The 16,849-nt window shown below is 38.9% G+C and overlaps 2 protein-coding genes across 2 annotated transcripts; one reads left to right on the top strand and one right to left on the bottom strand.

Annotated features, from left to right (window-relative positions):
* The first annotated feature begins 2,381 nt into the window (after positions 1–2,381).
* Positions 2,382–7,235, top strand: LOC122402478 (sensory neuron membrane protein 1-like). The gene is made up of 9 exons (XM_043405301.1): positions 2,382–2,487; positions 3,699–3,812; positions 4,537–4,694; positions 4,861–5,060; positions 5,384–5,586; positions 5,692–5,947; positions 6,036–6,244; positions 6,456–6,682; positions 6,929–7,235. Exons 2-9 carry the CDS (start codon positions 3,708–3,710, stop codon positions 7,143–7,145), a joined length of 1,575 nt encoding a protein of 524 aa, XP_043261236.1. The 5' UTR covers positions 2,382–2,487; positions 3,699–3,707; the 3' UTR covers positions 7,146–7,235.
* Positions 7,236–9,454: 2,219 nt separating this feature from the next.
* Positions 9,455–16,174, bottom strand: LOC122400809 (G-protein coupled receptor moody). Its single transcript, XM_043402480.1, has 4 exons — positions 15,965–16,174; positions 13,031–13,269; positions 10,888–11,200; positions 9,455–10,402 (listed from the first exon to the last, which is right to left on the bottom strand). The coding sequence occupies exons 1-4, from the start codon at positions 16,172–16,174 to the stop codon at positions 9,455–9,457; spliced, it is 1,710 nt and encodes a 569-aa protein (XP_043258415.1).
* Positions 16,175–16,849: the final 675 nt, after the last annotated feature.

Raw genomic sequence — 16,849 nt, 5'->3', positions numbered from 1 at the left:
GTGTTGAGGGTGTATATCTGGGGATTATGATTCAAACTAGCCCAAGATTGGATTAGTTTCTTTCTCGGTTAACTGCCTTGTTTCCATGTTGCACCTAAACGGTTCTTTACGATTTCGATACTAGTCTGTTTTGTAGAGAGTGTCTTCCACCGACCATTGAACATGATTATGGTTACTTTATTAGTCGTTTTGAGTCAGGACGAGCCTCTACGGTACTCGTCCTTAACGTGTAAAAGTTATATAAGGTTGTGTATCAGCACTGCCAAGTATTTTGTACTAATGAATTTAATAAATTAATTTCACATGTTGTATAAAATTTAACCAATCTTTCACGGAACGTGTTATTTTCAGACGTTGTTATTCCCGAGCAAGGAATTTCGTTTTGTTCGAAGTGAATTTTATGCACAGGTTGAATCAACGTAACTAGAATTCGATTTTCAGCGTTAATTTTGCAACATTCTCAAGTCGTAGAAAAAATTATGAGGCTATTGACGTAATTCCGGTTGACACGATGGCGTGACACTTACTCGAGGTGTGTGTGTAAAGGCGCGACAAACGGTTCTGTAGTTTCTAAGATCCAGTGTCGTCGATTCGAGGACCATTGAGTAAACAAACGCTATTATAGAAAATAAATAGTTCATCCTAAAAATTTGTTCAGTTTTAATAGAATACGAATTACTATAATATTAGCATAATCTTCCTCATTACCCCTTTCAGGCGACGGACTTAGATAAGTTTCAAACTACCCATTCCAATAGGGTCACAGTGCGTCCTTGACAACGCCATATTGCCAATGCACGTATAATTCAAGCAAATAGATTGGCGTACAGTTGTCACACCTGAAAGTGTCTCTGTGTGGAAAACACTTATATCAATTGGAGCATAAAGGTCAACTTAAAAACATGGCGGACCCTTTGCATTTTTAACGGTCAGATGCTCTCGTAAAGAGAGCCTCATGTACATAGAGCCATGTATATAAATTATTAAGAAATGCATCGTTCCTGATTTACTAATTCTCCACTATATTTACTGTCGACTGTCTACTTTATCAGTTTTTTATAAACGAACGCTAAATACGTCTTCATACTCGAATGATTCGACTTAATTATACTTCGGTACTGCAAGGACAATCGTCGCGTCTCGGATTCATTTGTTACGAAGCAATTTTTTTTTCGTACAGTAATTATTCTACGTGAGATGCATCGATGTTAACACTTTATTAAGTTACATATGCTAAATAATAAGCTGGCCATATTGTGCAATAGAGAGTTAAATTTTTATTCGATGTTCCGAATATTTTCGAAACATTTAATATAGACACATTTACATGATTGTTATCGAAGAAACATTCTTGATTTCAATCGTTATGCTCTTTGGTAATAAATCTATAGATGGAAGCACGTTGTTCATTTTCATTGATAAAGAGGATCTTAAACAAACGATCGAAACCGTTTTAATAAACAAAACAACGAAACTTGAGACGATAGTAGAAATGATAACGGAAAATTGAAAATTTAGAATTAAGAATAACATTCGTTATCGGCGTTTTCATAACGATGTCATCCTGTCTTAGATGGCTTTTATGCAAAATTAACGTCGTTTACCCACCGTTTTAACTACCTATAATTTGGAACTATTTGCGCGTATAAATTTTTCAGTCGACTTTCCTTAACTGTCATAAGTATGGCTAACAGCGATAAAATTCTCGGTTCGAGCGCTTTCCCAGTAACAGATATCTATAGCAACTTCATATTTAATAGATTCTTCAGCACCTTTGCGTTCGATAGGCGTTACACTTGACACCGAAGCACATACGTTACAGTGCCCCAAGAATAAATCCATAACAGTTTAAACCTGATAGAAAAGTATTATTCACCTAGATGTGAAAATCCTAGAAACGTACGAGATATTTAAAAAAATGAATATACGATACACGAATCCTTTTCTTTAACAAGAATACATGCTATTTCTTTGAATATTCGAAGAATCGAATTTATAATTTATGGAGTATTTGAATGACTGAACTTTTCAAATTTTAGAATACAAACTTAAGCAAATAGTGTTACAGGGGGGTGTTACAAGGGCTCCAGCCCCTCCCTTCGCATATTCTGCTTTCCCTGAAACGGTATATAAATATAAAAAAGGTAATATCAGAGTCAGGTCATTGATCGGAGATTTAATTTACTGATATTTATTTTATTTATCGACTACTAGTATTTTAATTGCAAAAGCTGTCCATATTTGGTCGGGTAATTCGCGGTGAATAAGTTCGAGAAAAAATCGGTGAATACGTGGTGACGCAGGAGTGGCCGCGTACACGCGAGTGTCGCGGCGTCGCGACGCCGGGCGTGCTCGAAACGCGCAGTCCTCTGGCGCGAACACTCGAAGATCGACGGCCCAGGACGATAGTGAGAGAGTCGCTCTCATCGCGGCACACGGTTTCCACTCGACTATCGACGTTGTTCCCAACGAGCTCGTGATAACAAGGTGCGCGCAAAACTGCTCGACAACCGACCAAATCCGTAACGAAAAAGTGAACGAAAAAAAGAAACGTAAATCATATTTAACAACGGCTCGTTATCGAACAACAAACGTTTTAAAATCTCCGATCCTCTACGTAAATACAGGATGGACCACCTGATTCGACCAGCTCGATTGTATTCGTAACCAGTGGACGAATCAAAATTTTTATTTATCGTGCATTATACGATTTTTGGGGAGCTTCGAGATTGACAATTTAAAAAAAAAAAAAATATAGTTACCTTGAAAATTCTTTGTAATCTAACATTCGCGATAAAAAAAGATTTTGATTGAAAATAATTGGGTCAGGCGGTTTGCCAAGAATAATTTTTTAAAAGGTTGGGGGCAATATTAGTATTAGGGGATCGAGGATCCTAGATCGTTTGATAAAATCGAGGAACAAACGAAAAAAATTAAAAGAAGCGATTTGGCGAATGATTCGTAGAAGGGTTGCTTGAAAAGTTGCCAAAAGTTGAACTTTTAAGGGGGGATAGTTCGAGAAGTCGAGGAACGATATTAAAGAATGAATTTAAAGCGAGTCACGTTCAACTTGATCCGCCGTCTTTTTCGTCGGAGCGTCGATCTCACCCTGTACACGTCGATTGTGGGCCTGCTGTCGTTTTTAACGACAGGCCGAAAGCTTCGAAATGCGCTGCCTGCTCCGAGCAAATGCAAGGTTTTCAAAATTTGATTTGAATTGATCGACGAACTCCCGTCGCGATAAAACACTTTTTTAAACGTTCCGCTGAAACAGATATTGTTTTCGGAGAACCAAGACTTAACACATTGAGCGCCGGGCCCGCGAAAACGCGGTATTTCTGAGTCTATCGCTTGAGCGCTGCCCCCTCGATAATATGGAACAGTATTGCTTCTTTTAAATTGCGCAATGTTTAATGCATTTAAATTATATATCGAGTTCAATGGTAACATTATAAAATATAAAAAATTTTTACATGCTGTCAGTGTCGGCGCTCAGTGTGTTAAAATCGATTTAGACTCGCGCGTGATTTTCTCAAAATTTTCCACTCGAGATAAATATTTATTTACGGATTTATTTTAGATTCTTATCCAGTTTTTTTTTTCAAAATCCACGTTTTACCGAAGAAAATTTTCTGAAAATCTTTACGTGAGTGCACTGGACGAGAACACTGTCGAATATAGATTTGTGATTTTCTTAGTGCATTACTATGAAGCCGAAGAAATTGGGAATCATCGGTGGTTCTATGTTCAGTTTCGGCGTTCTGTTCTGTGCAGTGATCTTTCCTCCGTTTCTAAGGTCACAGATCAAGAGGGTAAGCAGACAATTCTAATAAGAAAACCATCATTTTTGTCCCTTTTACAGCAAGAATTAAGAATTAAGAAATAAATTGAGGAAACTTTTTACCAAAAGTAGCTAGCAATAACTAGTAAAAATTGACTGATAAATTTTTGATTTGGTATACAATTTTTATATACGTTTCAAATAGAATTTAAGCAGGTAATTTTTATTTGATTTATTATTTTGCATCGAGTAACAATTATTTATTACTGACGCCATTAACGTTACTTTCAATTTTTCACGACCGTTTCTTACCTACCATTATTCCCGCAGAAAAGTTGTATTCTTCTCTCTGTAATAGTCACTCTACACCGTTCCTCTCCATTGTGTTTGTCGTTACTCAGAACTTTCCATAATTATTTCCCATCGCGTGTCATCGCGTTACACACGTGCAACATCCTTTGTCAGAGAACACGGTTAACTCTTACAATTAAATGCAAAGCATACTCGTTTCGATAAGATATGTAAACTGGCTGCAAAACGCCAATACTTATCGTCGTTTCGATAAGTATCGGCTTCAAAGACAAGAAGATGACGCGGCTACAGGCTGCAGGCAACGATGATATTCTGTGTTACCTGATCTATTATTAACGTTATTAACAATCTGTAATTTTATCGGGGCTCGTCAATCTATTACTCTGGATGACAAGACCATTTGCTTATACTTATACTATTATTATAACAATTTGAAATTCCAGCAAGTATCGCTGCGACATGGTTCCGAGATGCGCGAATTGTGGTCGAACTTCCCCCTTCCGCTTGACTTTAAAATTTATCTCTTCAACGTAACGAATCCCGTCGAAATAACAGCGGGAGAGAAACCGATCCTTCAGGAAGTGGGGCCATACTTTTACGAGTAAGTTTTTTTCTAATTTTCGGTCGTTTAAAAAAAAAAAAAGACACTCTTTTTAGAGGCTCGACAAAACTGCAAACAAATGGAACCTGCAATATACAAAAATTGTTTCTAAGAACACATTGGACACATGTATCGTGGAATAAATAAATACATTTGTTATTTCCAGCGAGTACAAACAGAAGGTGAATCTCGTCGATCGAGATGAAGATGACAGCATCGAGTACAACGTAAAAGCAACATGGTACTTCAACCCTTCGCGCAGCAACGGTTTAACCGGCGACGAGGTGCTCTACGTCCCCCATATTCTCATTCTCAGCATTGTAAAAATTACTCTGGCCGAACAACCCGGGGCGATGGGGATCATCAGTGAGTACATCATCCTCTTCACGGTTTCTATTCTCCAAGAACACTCGATTGAATATTCCTTCGATTCGATCAGAAGCGAAGGCCAACTCTACCGTATCTTATAGCTAACAATAAACCGCTTACACCCTGCCTTGGGGGTGAAATAATCAATTGTTCTCCATAACGTAATGCTCAACTCATCCTACACTTATCGTCTTATTCTTTTCTCGAGCTTGTTTTTAACTATATAAGAAACCGTTAGTTGGCGTCCCGATCGTAAACCTATAATCAATTACTTGTCGTTTTATCGAGTTTCCTAAAATATTTAACGTTCCCGATTCCAGACAAAGGTGTGGACAGCATTTTCAAGAAGCCAAGCTCAGTTTTCGTAAAGGCAACAGCAAAGGAAATATTGTTCGAAGGTCTGCCAGTTGACTGTACGGTGAAGGACTTCGCTGGGTCCGCCATTTGCAATAATTTAAAGGCCAGGAGCAGCGATTTCACAACAGACGGCCAGGGCCATTACTTTTTCTCCTTATTTGGCCCAGTATGTACATATGTTCTCTAATTATAATCGTTTAGATTCGTTGAATTTCATTTACTTATGAAATAGCAAAGGCAGACATTTTATACATAAACATATTTTGTACAGAAAAATGGCACCATCGTTCCCGAACGTATACGCGTTTTGCGTGGAATAAAAAATTACAAAGACGTCGGTCGCGTGACGGAATTCGACGGAAAACCAGCGTTAACGATTTGGTCGGAGGACCACTGCAACGCGTTCAACGGAACGGATTCCACCATTTTTCCACCGTTGCTCACGGACGACGACGATATCGTCTCCTTCAGTCCTGACATTTGCAGAAGCCTGTCCGCCCATTTCACACACAAGACCAAAGTTAAAGGTACACAGCACGAAGCTTAAAGTCAAGACGATCCCCCAATCGCCATAATTGTTGATGCGTTTACTGAATTGCCCGCCCTTTTACGCAGGGGTCCACACGAATCATTACACGGCTGACTTTGGAGACCAGAGCACGAATCCCATGGAGAAGTGTTTCTGTCCCACGCCCGACACTTGCTTGAAGAAAAATTTGCACGACTTGTCCAAGTGCCTGGGTGTGCCGATGGTCGGTTCGCTACCTCATTTTCTAGGATCGGATGAGTATCTGAAACTCGTCGATGGACTCCATCCTAACGAGGCTAGTTCTTGACTTGCAACCAACAAAATACCAGAAAAATACTAGAATCGCGATTGGAAGAATGGAATTAAAATGACGTCTATTTTAAATAAAATTCAACATGAAAAATGTGATTGGAATACACGCTAATATTTAAATAAAATCACGCCCCTCTCTGGTACTGCCTTTATAATTTTCTGTAAAAATGGTAACATTTTCACAATTTCCCTAGGAGGAGCACGATATCTCTATGGACTTCGAGCCAATGACAGCCACCCCGTTAAACGCGCACAAGAGACTGCAATTCAACATGTTCCTGCATCCCGTCGAAAAGTTTAAGTTGATGAAAAAATTCCCAGAGTGTCTGTTTCCACTTTTCTGGGTCGAGGAAGGAATCCTGCTAGGCGACGAGTTCGTGAAAAAATTGAAAACCGTGTTCTTCGCGATAAACGCCGTCGGGTAAATACCTTCTTCGAGTTACGCTGTTTAAAGAAAGGAGGAATATGTAAATCCTTATTCCGTATTTTATACACAGGGCCACCGGATGCCACCACCACTATCGTTAGAGTTGAGCGATTTCCATGAGAACATACTCAAATGTTATTAGTTTTTTGCAGATGGGCCCCAGCAGAGGACGTACAAAGAGCGTCCGCCATTTTCGAATACTATACTGTAAATAATGGCTTTTAAACGTTTGTTAAACAGATTCTTAAAGTGGTTGACTATAGTCGTCGGTGCCTGCTTAAGCGGCGGAGCAGCTGCGTTGCATTACAAGAACAGGGAGAAGAATAAGCTGGACATCACGAAAGTGACGCCACAGTCACAGAGCGCGAAAGAAGATGACCAGAAAAAATGGCCGCCGCAAATGAACATCAGTACGATACAAAGCGCGGCCGTACCGCCCAATCTAGACGCGAATTAGACACAACTTTGGATTTTAATTACAGTTTACATTTCGAGAGCCTAAAAAATGGCGTCGCGAGTGGAAAGGAAGTTCGTACGTCGTGAGAAATCAGAGAGATTGCGGTAACTAGACTGTGGATTTTATGCATTCGTAGCGCACGTAAATATGAGAAACGTATGCTACATGTCTGCAGAATTTATTTACTCGTATTAAATTAAATGTTAATTTATGAAGTATACTCTGCATACGTTTTTCCATATTATCAACGTACGCCATAGATGTATACAATTTGTAGATCATCGATAACGTTTGTATCATATAAACTACCGATAACGTTACTATCTTTTATTTTATGTCTCTTTTCAATGGTTTCTTTAAAGTTATTTACAAAATGCTGATGTTTCGTTTGAAATTCTTCGAGTGATCTATAATTTTAATACTTGGTAGCTTCAACGTTATTTAGTTGAAGTCTCGATAATACTTAATGTATGAATTGTATCGTTATTATAAGAAATGTCAACAAGTGCATCTTATTAGCAACAGTGAGAATTTATTTTTATATTCATTTAATGACTCGATACGATACTTGGGAATCGATACGTATCGGTATTAATGAATGTGTTGTTTTATTGGTCCACACGCTCGTCACGTGCGTTACGAGGGCGGAGTAAAAAAATCTAACCAATAGGATTCGCGTTACTTTCAGGACAGATCTCTTGACCTCCTACTAGTACAGTATTGACCATACACGAGGTTAGAACGAGTTTCGAAATTATTTAAGTATTGGTACTTACGGCGTCGTTATTACAAATTGAACTAGTTTTAATTTATTAAGAAATTAAAGTTTTGAAATGCACAATATTTCGGATAAAATCCTCTTAAATCGAGAATATAGAACAGAATTTTTTTGATATGAACCAACAGTGCATAAAGTTATAAGCTGGTTTTGCTCAATAAAACTTAATCTAATATTTAATTTTCCGATTTGCTTAGTAACTTAACAACTTGTTGAAAATACTAGCAAACGAAAACATTATACGTGGCCGATAATGTACTTGAAAATTACACGATCAATCCATTAAACTATAGCGCACCAAATTTATAGTAAAACGCAATATTATTACATCACGAAACTGCAGAATTTTTTAATGAACTCTTATATTGCACAACCTGGAGCAGCAACATTGTTGACTCGAAGTATGTACTATTTATTTATTAATACAGAAAGATGATTTTTATTGAACAATGTTATTGTTACACATTATGAAATTATTTTCCTCTATTATGGAAACCAATACCAATATTTCTGATCAACAATATTGTGATCTGACTTTGTATAGCATTTTCGTGTATTGAATTGTAAGTGTTTTGATGCGTAATTTATACAAATACATGGCCATTAGTTTCTTACTTTTATAAACTATGGTGCAAAAAGGAAATATCTGCGATCGAAATATACACTTGTCTATTTCCAACAAGTTGTTTGTTTTGTAAATAATTTTCAGCTTTCGTGCCCTTAGCTTCAATTAAAAATTTCTTTCTGTATTCGTTAAGCAAGTGTCGCCATAGAAACGCTCTCCCATCTTATAAATTTATTCGACAAGCGGTATTGACAATCATATTGAAGATTATGTACCATTTTGATAGTTGAAACTTGATAGCAACGATTAGTCTACTGCAAATATCTTAAAAAATGTATTTTGTCGTATTAGTTTCTTACTATTTATCGTTAAGTGTTATCAGGGCCGACTTTATATGGTCCAATGGCGGCCATACACCCTTAAGCCGACCCTGAGCGTTACTATACATCAAATCGTAAGTCTATAATACAAAGGGGTAGAGATTGCGAGTTTGATTATGTTCGATGATCATAAAAATCGCTGGACCGATTTGGATGGGACTCTGATCGCTAGCTTTCTTATAATCTCTCGAGTGTCATAAGATACGTATTGTTACGTATTGTTCAGAGGGTTGAACGACGAAGAAAAATATTTGGCAAGTTGGAAAAAAAATATCAGAGATACGTCGGAATAATTTGGTACAAGCGTATAAACACAGATTGTACTTATTATTTATTCCGTATTCGACTGGTGGATTATGTAACGAAGTGTAATTAACGAATAAAGAATGTTTTCTAACGAAGCTTCTACATTTGTTATTTCCGTGTTAAATATCGACGAAACACTTCATTAACATTTGCACATAATATAGACAATATTGGAGATGTTAAACATTCTTAACACAAATTTATATTTATTTCATAATATTTATTCGTTAAAAAACTATTCGAAGAACACAGCTTGTTTCGATGGAAAATTCTTCCACCCTCACGGCCTCCTAAATTCATTTTTCGCTCTGGACACGTTTCTACACAGTAACACGTTTTTGTAGGCACTTCTGTAATCGGAACTCATGACCACGTATACCACAGGATTTATACAGGTCGTTAAATAAATCAAGATGTAACCAGCGATGTTGAAACCCCTCCAGTCGATGGCGTTCCTCGAGATTTTCGTGACGGTGATCGGTAAATAGCAAACGACGAAAGACAAGAATATCACTAGAATCATACTAAGCAACTTCTTGTCTTTGTTGCTCATTCTAGGTGGAACCGAGGAGTTCTTCGGTCTCCTCAATTTCTTGGATCCCGAGTCTCGATCACCGTTCGCTGGCTGCCTTGGCGTAGATCGTTCGGGGGAGTTTGAGCTGAAGCTCTCCAAACGATCGCTCTCCATGGAGGCCTTCGAGCTCAGTCTTTGAACCCAGAGACCCAGCTCGATTATAAACGAGCTCCTGCTTGCCATTCTCTCCAGTTTACCTCGAGAATTCACGGAACCCTTCGCGGACGATCCTTGAATCGTATTTCGATCGTTGTTCGAACAACTATCGTTCGTAGCGTCTAAATCGTCGCGTTCGTCGACGTACGGTATATCGTCAATCTTGATCCCCAAACTGGAATCTATTTTCTCGTAGACTTCGACGCTTTCCAAAGCCGACAACTGACTGTTCCGTTTGTCCGGTCGTTCCTTGGAATCCTTCCTCTCCGATTCCTCGTTCTCGTCGTCTCTGATATCTTTCTCTTGCTGCCACGAGGGCTGCGATTCCGACAGCGTTTCTTCGATCGCCGATCTCGAAGGCGTCTGCGAATCGTTGAATCGATTCGACGGCGTGATCGCGCGTTTCGAAGCGAAGTTTGTACAGAGGACACTCGCTGTGCAATTCGATCCCAATACCGAGAGCTCCTCTTCTTGATTTCTGGGAGACACGGAGCCTCGCTGTAACAGATGAAAACGAAGCTGAAAAACGCCTCCTGCTACCAACTTTTCTTCCTTTTATCTCTCTAGTAGTCTAGTTTCTAAAAATGTAAAAGGGAGATCGATGGAACTTGGATTCCATCCATTTCTTCGGGTCTCCATTCGCAGCGATCTCCTCGTGGTGAGACCTGGTAATTGATGTTACTCGCAACCAACGATTTTATAGAAAGTTTTATATAAAATCCTTGGTCTCGGGTAACAACGAGCTAATGGCTGCGAATTTAGAAAATTACGTCTAAGAATACACATTGAACTAATTAACTACATCAATAACTCTACGTATGCCCAAATATTTTAATAAAATCGCTTTTGGAATTGAGTATAATTTGCAGTATACAGACAATGCTATAAAATTTTCATACCATTCGTCAAAATGGACTTTTATTCTTTTCTCCTGTAGTTCAAAATATTACTTCTCCAATTTTACATTTCAGAATCGTTCTCACCTCGTGATTGAGTTTATCAATGTTTCTAGTGGCGGCCACGTTTCTTCTCCTGCTCTTGCAGCCCGTTTTCCTAACGATACAGAAAATTCTTACGTAGCAAACGATTATCGCGATGCAGGGCGTCAGGAAAGCAATGACGAAAAGAAACTCCTTGGGGCTTCGACCATAAACATCCGGGAGGATCGAACAGGAACCAATGGCCGTGTCCAGACCGAAACGGCCCCAGCTCTCGAACCACGTGACGATCAGAATGCCAAACGCGACGATCCAAATACTCAGAACCATGGGCCATAAGTACTTTGGTTTATACAATCTGAAAAATGAAACGTAGTTGTTAGGATGGATCAAGGTTTAGGGTGTTCGATAAAAGATACAGAAAAGACTATGAACATGTTTCGAGGTTCAAAATTCTTGACAATCTCGAAAGTCAATATTTTACAAAAGACCCCGTACAGATATTATGGAAAATGGCCCCCGGTTAAATTAACTGAACTTTTGATATGATGTAGTTCATGATGTCTTGATGAAAAGTTCCAATGGGCCCAAGCTCATAAATTGAACAGTTCCCGAGATACGGGGGATCAAAAGTCAATAATGGTGCGCCTGTGGCGCTGTGTCGTTGAGGGGAGGATCTCGTGAGAATCGCAGGAGGGCAGAAAAGGAAAGGAGGGGGCGCGTTTCGTCCGGGCCTGCTAGTGGACTCATTAGTAAGACTTTCTAGCAGGCCCTGCCTTAGACGACTGGGATATTGGGAAGTCGTTCGAGGAATGTATATCTGTGTTATAGCAACCGAGGGGTCGGTCGAGCGCTTGTGAGAGCGCGACCCCTCTGGTGGCGAGCATGGGAGGCGATGCCACACGCCTTATTCTAGGCTATCGCGTTTGAGCATATTTCAGTGTAAGGAGCACTATTGTGACCCTGTGGGCCCTTAAATATTACCCCTTGACCCCCTAACCCTCTGACTCCCCTTCAGGAGACAAAATAAAAAAACGCCAAAAAGGTAAAAGATGGTTCTTTTTTTCATTGTACAAACATGAACCACCGTCGACATTAGCATTACCCAGTGTGTACCACGAGGAGGTTGCTCGATCGGATTTTGCACACCATGTGGCCCTGAATAATGCCGTTTTTATAGTTCTCTCTATTTGTTCATAACAATCTCAACATTCATATTGTCTTGATGCCCTCTATTAGTGGAGATTGACACTTCGTTGGCAGATAACAGCCTTAGAAGACTAACAGTTTATTCACGATTTCGGAATCGTACCAAACATCAAGTTCTTATTTCTCACATTCCCAAAAATGAACTGGAACTAGAAGAGGAAGTAATAAATGGTTACTACTACATCTGTCAATCCGGTACCAAAACATTGGGTACATGCGCACATATTGCAAGTGTTTTAAGGTTTTTAGGATTTGCTCATCATCAAAGGCATGTCAAATATTCGGATGGCAATCTTCTAAATACGACCAGAGATGCCGTTAATAGAAACTATCAAGACAATATGAATGTTGAGATTCTTATGGTCGAATAGGGAGAACTGTAAAAACGGCCCTCTTCAGGGCCATATGGTGTGCAAAATCCGATCGAGCAACCTCCTCGTGGTGCACACTGGGTAGTGCTAATGTCGACGGTGCTTCATGTTTGTACAATGAAAAAGAGAACCATTTTTTACCTTTTTGGCGTTTTTTTATTTTAACTCCTGAATGGGATTCAGAGGGTCAGGAAGTCAAGGGGTAGTATTTAAGAGCCCACAGTACAATTCCTGAGTTTCAAGAGGTCAAATAAATGGGCAGTGTACAACAGTGCGTCTTACACTGAAATATGCTCAAACGTGGTAGTCTAGAATAAGGCGCACTATTATTGACTTTTGATGCCCCGTATCTCGGTAACTGTTCAATTTACGAGCATTTTCCAGAAGATTTGTGCGGGGTCCTTTTTGTCATGAAATCGCAGAGGACCCTTTTCTGTATCATTTCACTTTCTCTTTTTCGTTCCCAAAATATCAAAATCTTTATTAATAGAATTAATGAAATAAAAGCTTTGTAGAGGGTAGTCTCAATCCCTAAATATAATAATTCGTATCTATAAATGGTTCAGGTTTCACGGAATTAAACACGAAGATCCTGGAAATTTACTTACGTAGGGTATAACCTAGGATGACCTATCATAATATAACGATTGATCGTGATCGCCATTATCGTGAAGAGGCTCACTGCGACCAGACCGTACCTCAGCAAAGGAAACAGCCGGCACAGGAGTGCTCCATGACTCCAGGAACTGTGCCAGAAAGTCGACGTGGCCAGAGGAAGATTAAAACAACAGAACATAAAATCCGAGACCGATAGGTTCATTATGAAGATCGTCGTGGCGTTCCTCAGCTGAAAAATAATGTACAAATAGGTATACTTATCTTCAAAACATTAATTTTCCTGTTTGGGACAATAGTATATAATTAAAAATCGTAAAAGTGTAATGGAAAATTTCAATTTCCATTCGATTGGAACGCCTATCGATGCTTTGCTTGCGCACAGGCGTAAGAAGTCGATTGCCTAATTTCAGGCTCACGCGCAGCAGCTATTCCCGCGGCGAAAGAACGTTCCGGTTTAAAGTTGCCAGAATCGAGCGTAACGACTCTGGGAAATGATTCTTCCGTATTAAAAATTAATTGCTTTTACTCGAACTTGAAATGAAATTTAGAATTCGAGAAACAATTGAGACACCGAATGTATAGAATTTGATGCTTCGTTTGGTATTTTGCATTGGTAAGCAAAACTCGTCATTGAATATTTATTCCTTGTTTAATTCTAGTTCATCGATCGGAGAAATTGCATATTTGAGTCTCCAAAGTGTTCGAATGCTCGATTTCCACAATTAGTCTCAGTCCTGCATCGGGTATGCAACGCTTGAATCCGAAAATTTCGTTTCATAACAAACGGTGCCGTTGACCTCTCGATCATTGGCTCGTTTGATTATTACGTTACCGCTATTTTTAGAAACGTATGGTCATTACCGCGCGAAACAATGGACGAAAATGAAATCCTACGAACGAGTAACACTCGCATAGAAGCACAAACGACTAGAAATACCATTTATTTCAAATGTAAAATATTTCTGCGGAAGAATCTTTCGCGAATGAGGATCCCCGATCGTCGCCATCTTGAATTATCCAAAGCGGAGACTTAAAATCGCCAGAGTACTTTAAATACTTTTTCTACGAAAATAATAATTTATCTTTACACGCAACGAATGAGAATCGCTCGTAGGAAAGCAAAAGTATGGCTTTTTATTATACCAAACGCGTCTAGATGCATGCTTAAACGTAGTTCGAACGAAGAATAGGACAATACAAAATGGTGACTCATCTAACTTGTTACTGGGAGTCCCATTGTTAGTTATAAGAAAAGATATCGAGCACGTGACGTTGGTTTTAGATTGTTTGTTATATTATTTGAAATAACGATTTATTCGAACGAATTTCGATACGAATTTTGTACGGTAGAGTCGCTGGTAGAGTTTGATGGTTATTTCGAAGCTTGGCTATCGATTTAAAATAAATCGTGTATGCATCGCGCGTTGCAAAATCGTCTCCTACATAAATCCCAGTGAACTCGAAGAAAGGAAAACGTTTATATGCGAGGCGAGGAGTTATCGTGGCGTCGGTACGTCTTATCTGGCGATCGAGGCTGCTCGGTAAATAGACTATTCGAACGGATAAACATCCACGGAGTTTGCAAATCGTACGCGAAACCACGAAAAACTCTCGTAATTCGATCGAGCTACAGTATCGTTGAGAATTATTTCATAAAACGTGACCTCGATAAAGCAGACATTTTTCAATGCATCGTTCCGCTTTGCAACGAATAACATTGTCGCTATTATATCATTTAAACGTGCTCGATTATTTGTTATTCGTTTGGGAGGAAAAAAGAGTACGAGGTTAATTATTATTTTCATGGAACTAACAATATTTGTAACGTGACTGTTCACGCGAAAGCAAACATTTATAGTAAAAATATATATTCGTGTTTACAGACGCGGTTGCATCCATTTAACGCGTGAAAATAAATTTTTGCTATACCAGACGCGCTATCAAACTTTTGAGCGGCAGTGTATACAAATAGTGACGAAACTCGAATATTTATTAATGTACGCGGCGAATATGGAAAGTTTATTTTAACTTCTTTAAACGTTATAGAATTATGGGACTGCTAAATATTTTATTCGAAATTTTCAGAACTCTGTCAATATTGTTCGTTGCTTCACCCTATTTATTTAATATCTCAACCTATGTATTCACCAGTATATTATTCATTTCATTGTCCAAAAATTCGAACGCAGAAAAAGAAAATATCGTTTGCTACAATCTATAATTTAGTGATTGCGTCGATATTTAATTAAAATTTAGTAACGAGCGTTCGATGGGACCTCGTTACGCGCTACCATTGTCTTCTAAAACAAGATCACAGACGATCCCGCTTCTTAACTTATCCAGTCTGAGATTTAATAGCGACAAAGTATACTAGAAACTCGAGTAACCGCGACGCGTAATCTATCTCGTGCCATGTAAGATATTCGTCACTTGGGATTCCTCGTTTTATCGTATACCACACACCCACCTTTACTTTCATTTATCTTAAAATTATTAATCATCCACGTTCACGATTACTACCGATCGATATTATTTAATCATCAGCTAAATCCGATTCTCATCTAAAAAATGCAGAAACCAAAAACGCAAAACATTCTCCACTAAATCGTTTATTAATATTCGCCAATCAGAAAATATCGTACAGTGAGCGATGACTATTAATAACTAATTAAATCATGTTCGATATCGTCCAAACTATAGATTAGGAAAATTAATTATGGAATTATATGTTTCTTACCAAATAATTTTATTTACAATTAAAGCAATATAATCACCATGTGAAAACAAAGAAGCAAACTATACCAAGCAAAGAGAAAAACAGCAATTAATTTTTTTTCTATAATTATTCTAAGAATTAATATAAAGCAATGAAATGCAAGATGTATATTTTAACAGTGGCAAAAGTGTGTTAATCGTACGCTGACCTTTTTGGTACGGTACAGGGCAATAATGGTGAAAAGATTCCCAGGGATGCCGACGAACATGAAGAGGATGCAACAGATGGCGGCGAAGTGTAAAAGCCATCGTGGATAACCGACGAACAGAACCGCGGATCCTGGATCCTGAAGGACCTCCTCGAGTGCCTCTGCTCTGCCATTCTGTTCGGTCTCGTTGCTCGCCATCCAGTACTCCATCTGCGGACAGCATGGTGTACAGGTGTCGTTTTGCACAGGGCCGTAAAATCTGGCGACCAGCTCGCAGATAAAGACCACGGCAATCTTTCTCTGGAACCGATATACTCTTTATACTCTTAATTCCTCCAAATACGAATTTCTTTCGGCAACTGCCAAATCTATAGCCGAGAAAATTACCGCAGAATATTATATTTATCATTAATGCGTCTATAAAAAAAATTACAGTCAGTATCGACATCTATTTATTCGAATATAGTGAAGTAAACTTAGAAAAATTGGGCATGGACGAAGTTTTATTTATTAGACAACAACTCTGTTTCTATCGTTCGAATTTGTTAGTTTACGAATTAAAGTAGGAATGCGCATTATGTCGCAAAAGGCGATCAATTTGCAATGATCTAAGCAAACAATGGCCTTGATCTCTTTCTGCTTTTCGTGTTTCCATTTTCTGGGTTCCTCCTAAGCTCCCGTCCGGTTCATTTGTTTTCTTTCCTTCCCGTTACAACGTTTCGCGTTTCGCGTTCCGTGTTTCTCGCACGTCTAGAAAATGCACTGGAAAACCTCTTTTTTTCTCACCGTGGGGCGTCGAAAGGGAAGAGAGGAAATCTATTTTCGCCACTCGTGACGATAAACTTCTTTCAACCGAGAGTAAACTTTAAGCGATTCTACCTTACG

This window comes from Colletes gigas, unplaced genomic scaffold (assembly GCF_013123115.1).
Source record: "Colletes gigas isolate AHSC1104 unplaced genomic scaffold, ASM1312311v1 Colletes_gigas_Sc00002, whole genome shotgun sequence".
In the NCBI taxonomy this organism is placed as follows: domain Eukaryota; kingdom Metazoa; phylum Arthropoda; class Insecta; order Hymenoptera; family Colletidae; genus Colletes; species Colletes gigas.
The sequence above is the reverse complement of the archived record's forward strand: the minus strand, read 5'-3'. Positions and strand labels throughout refer to the sequence as shown.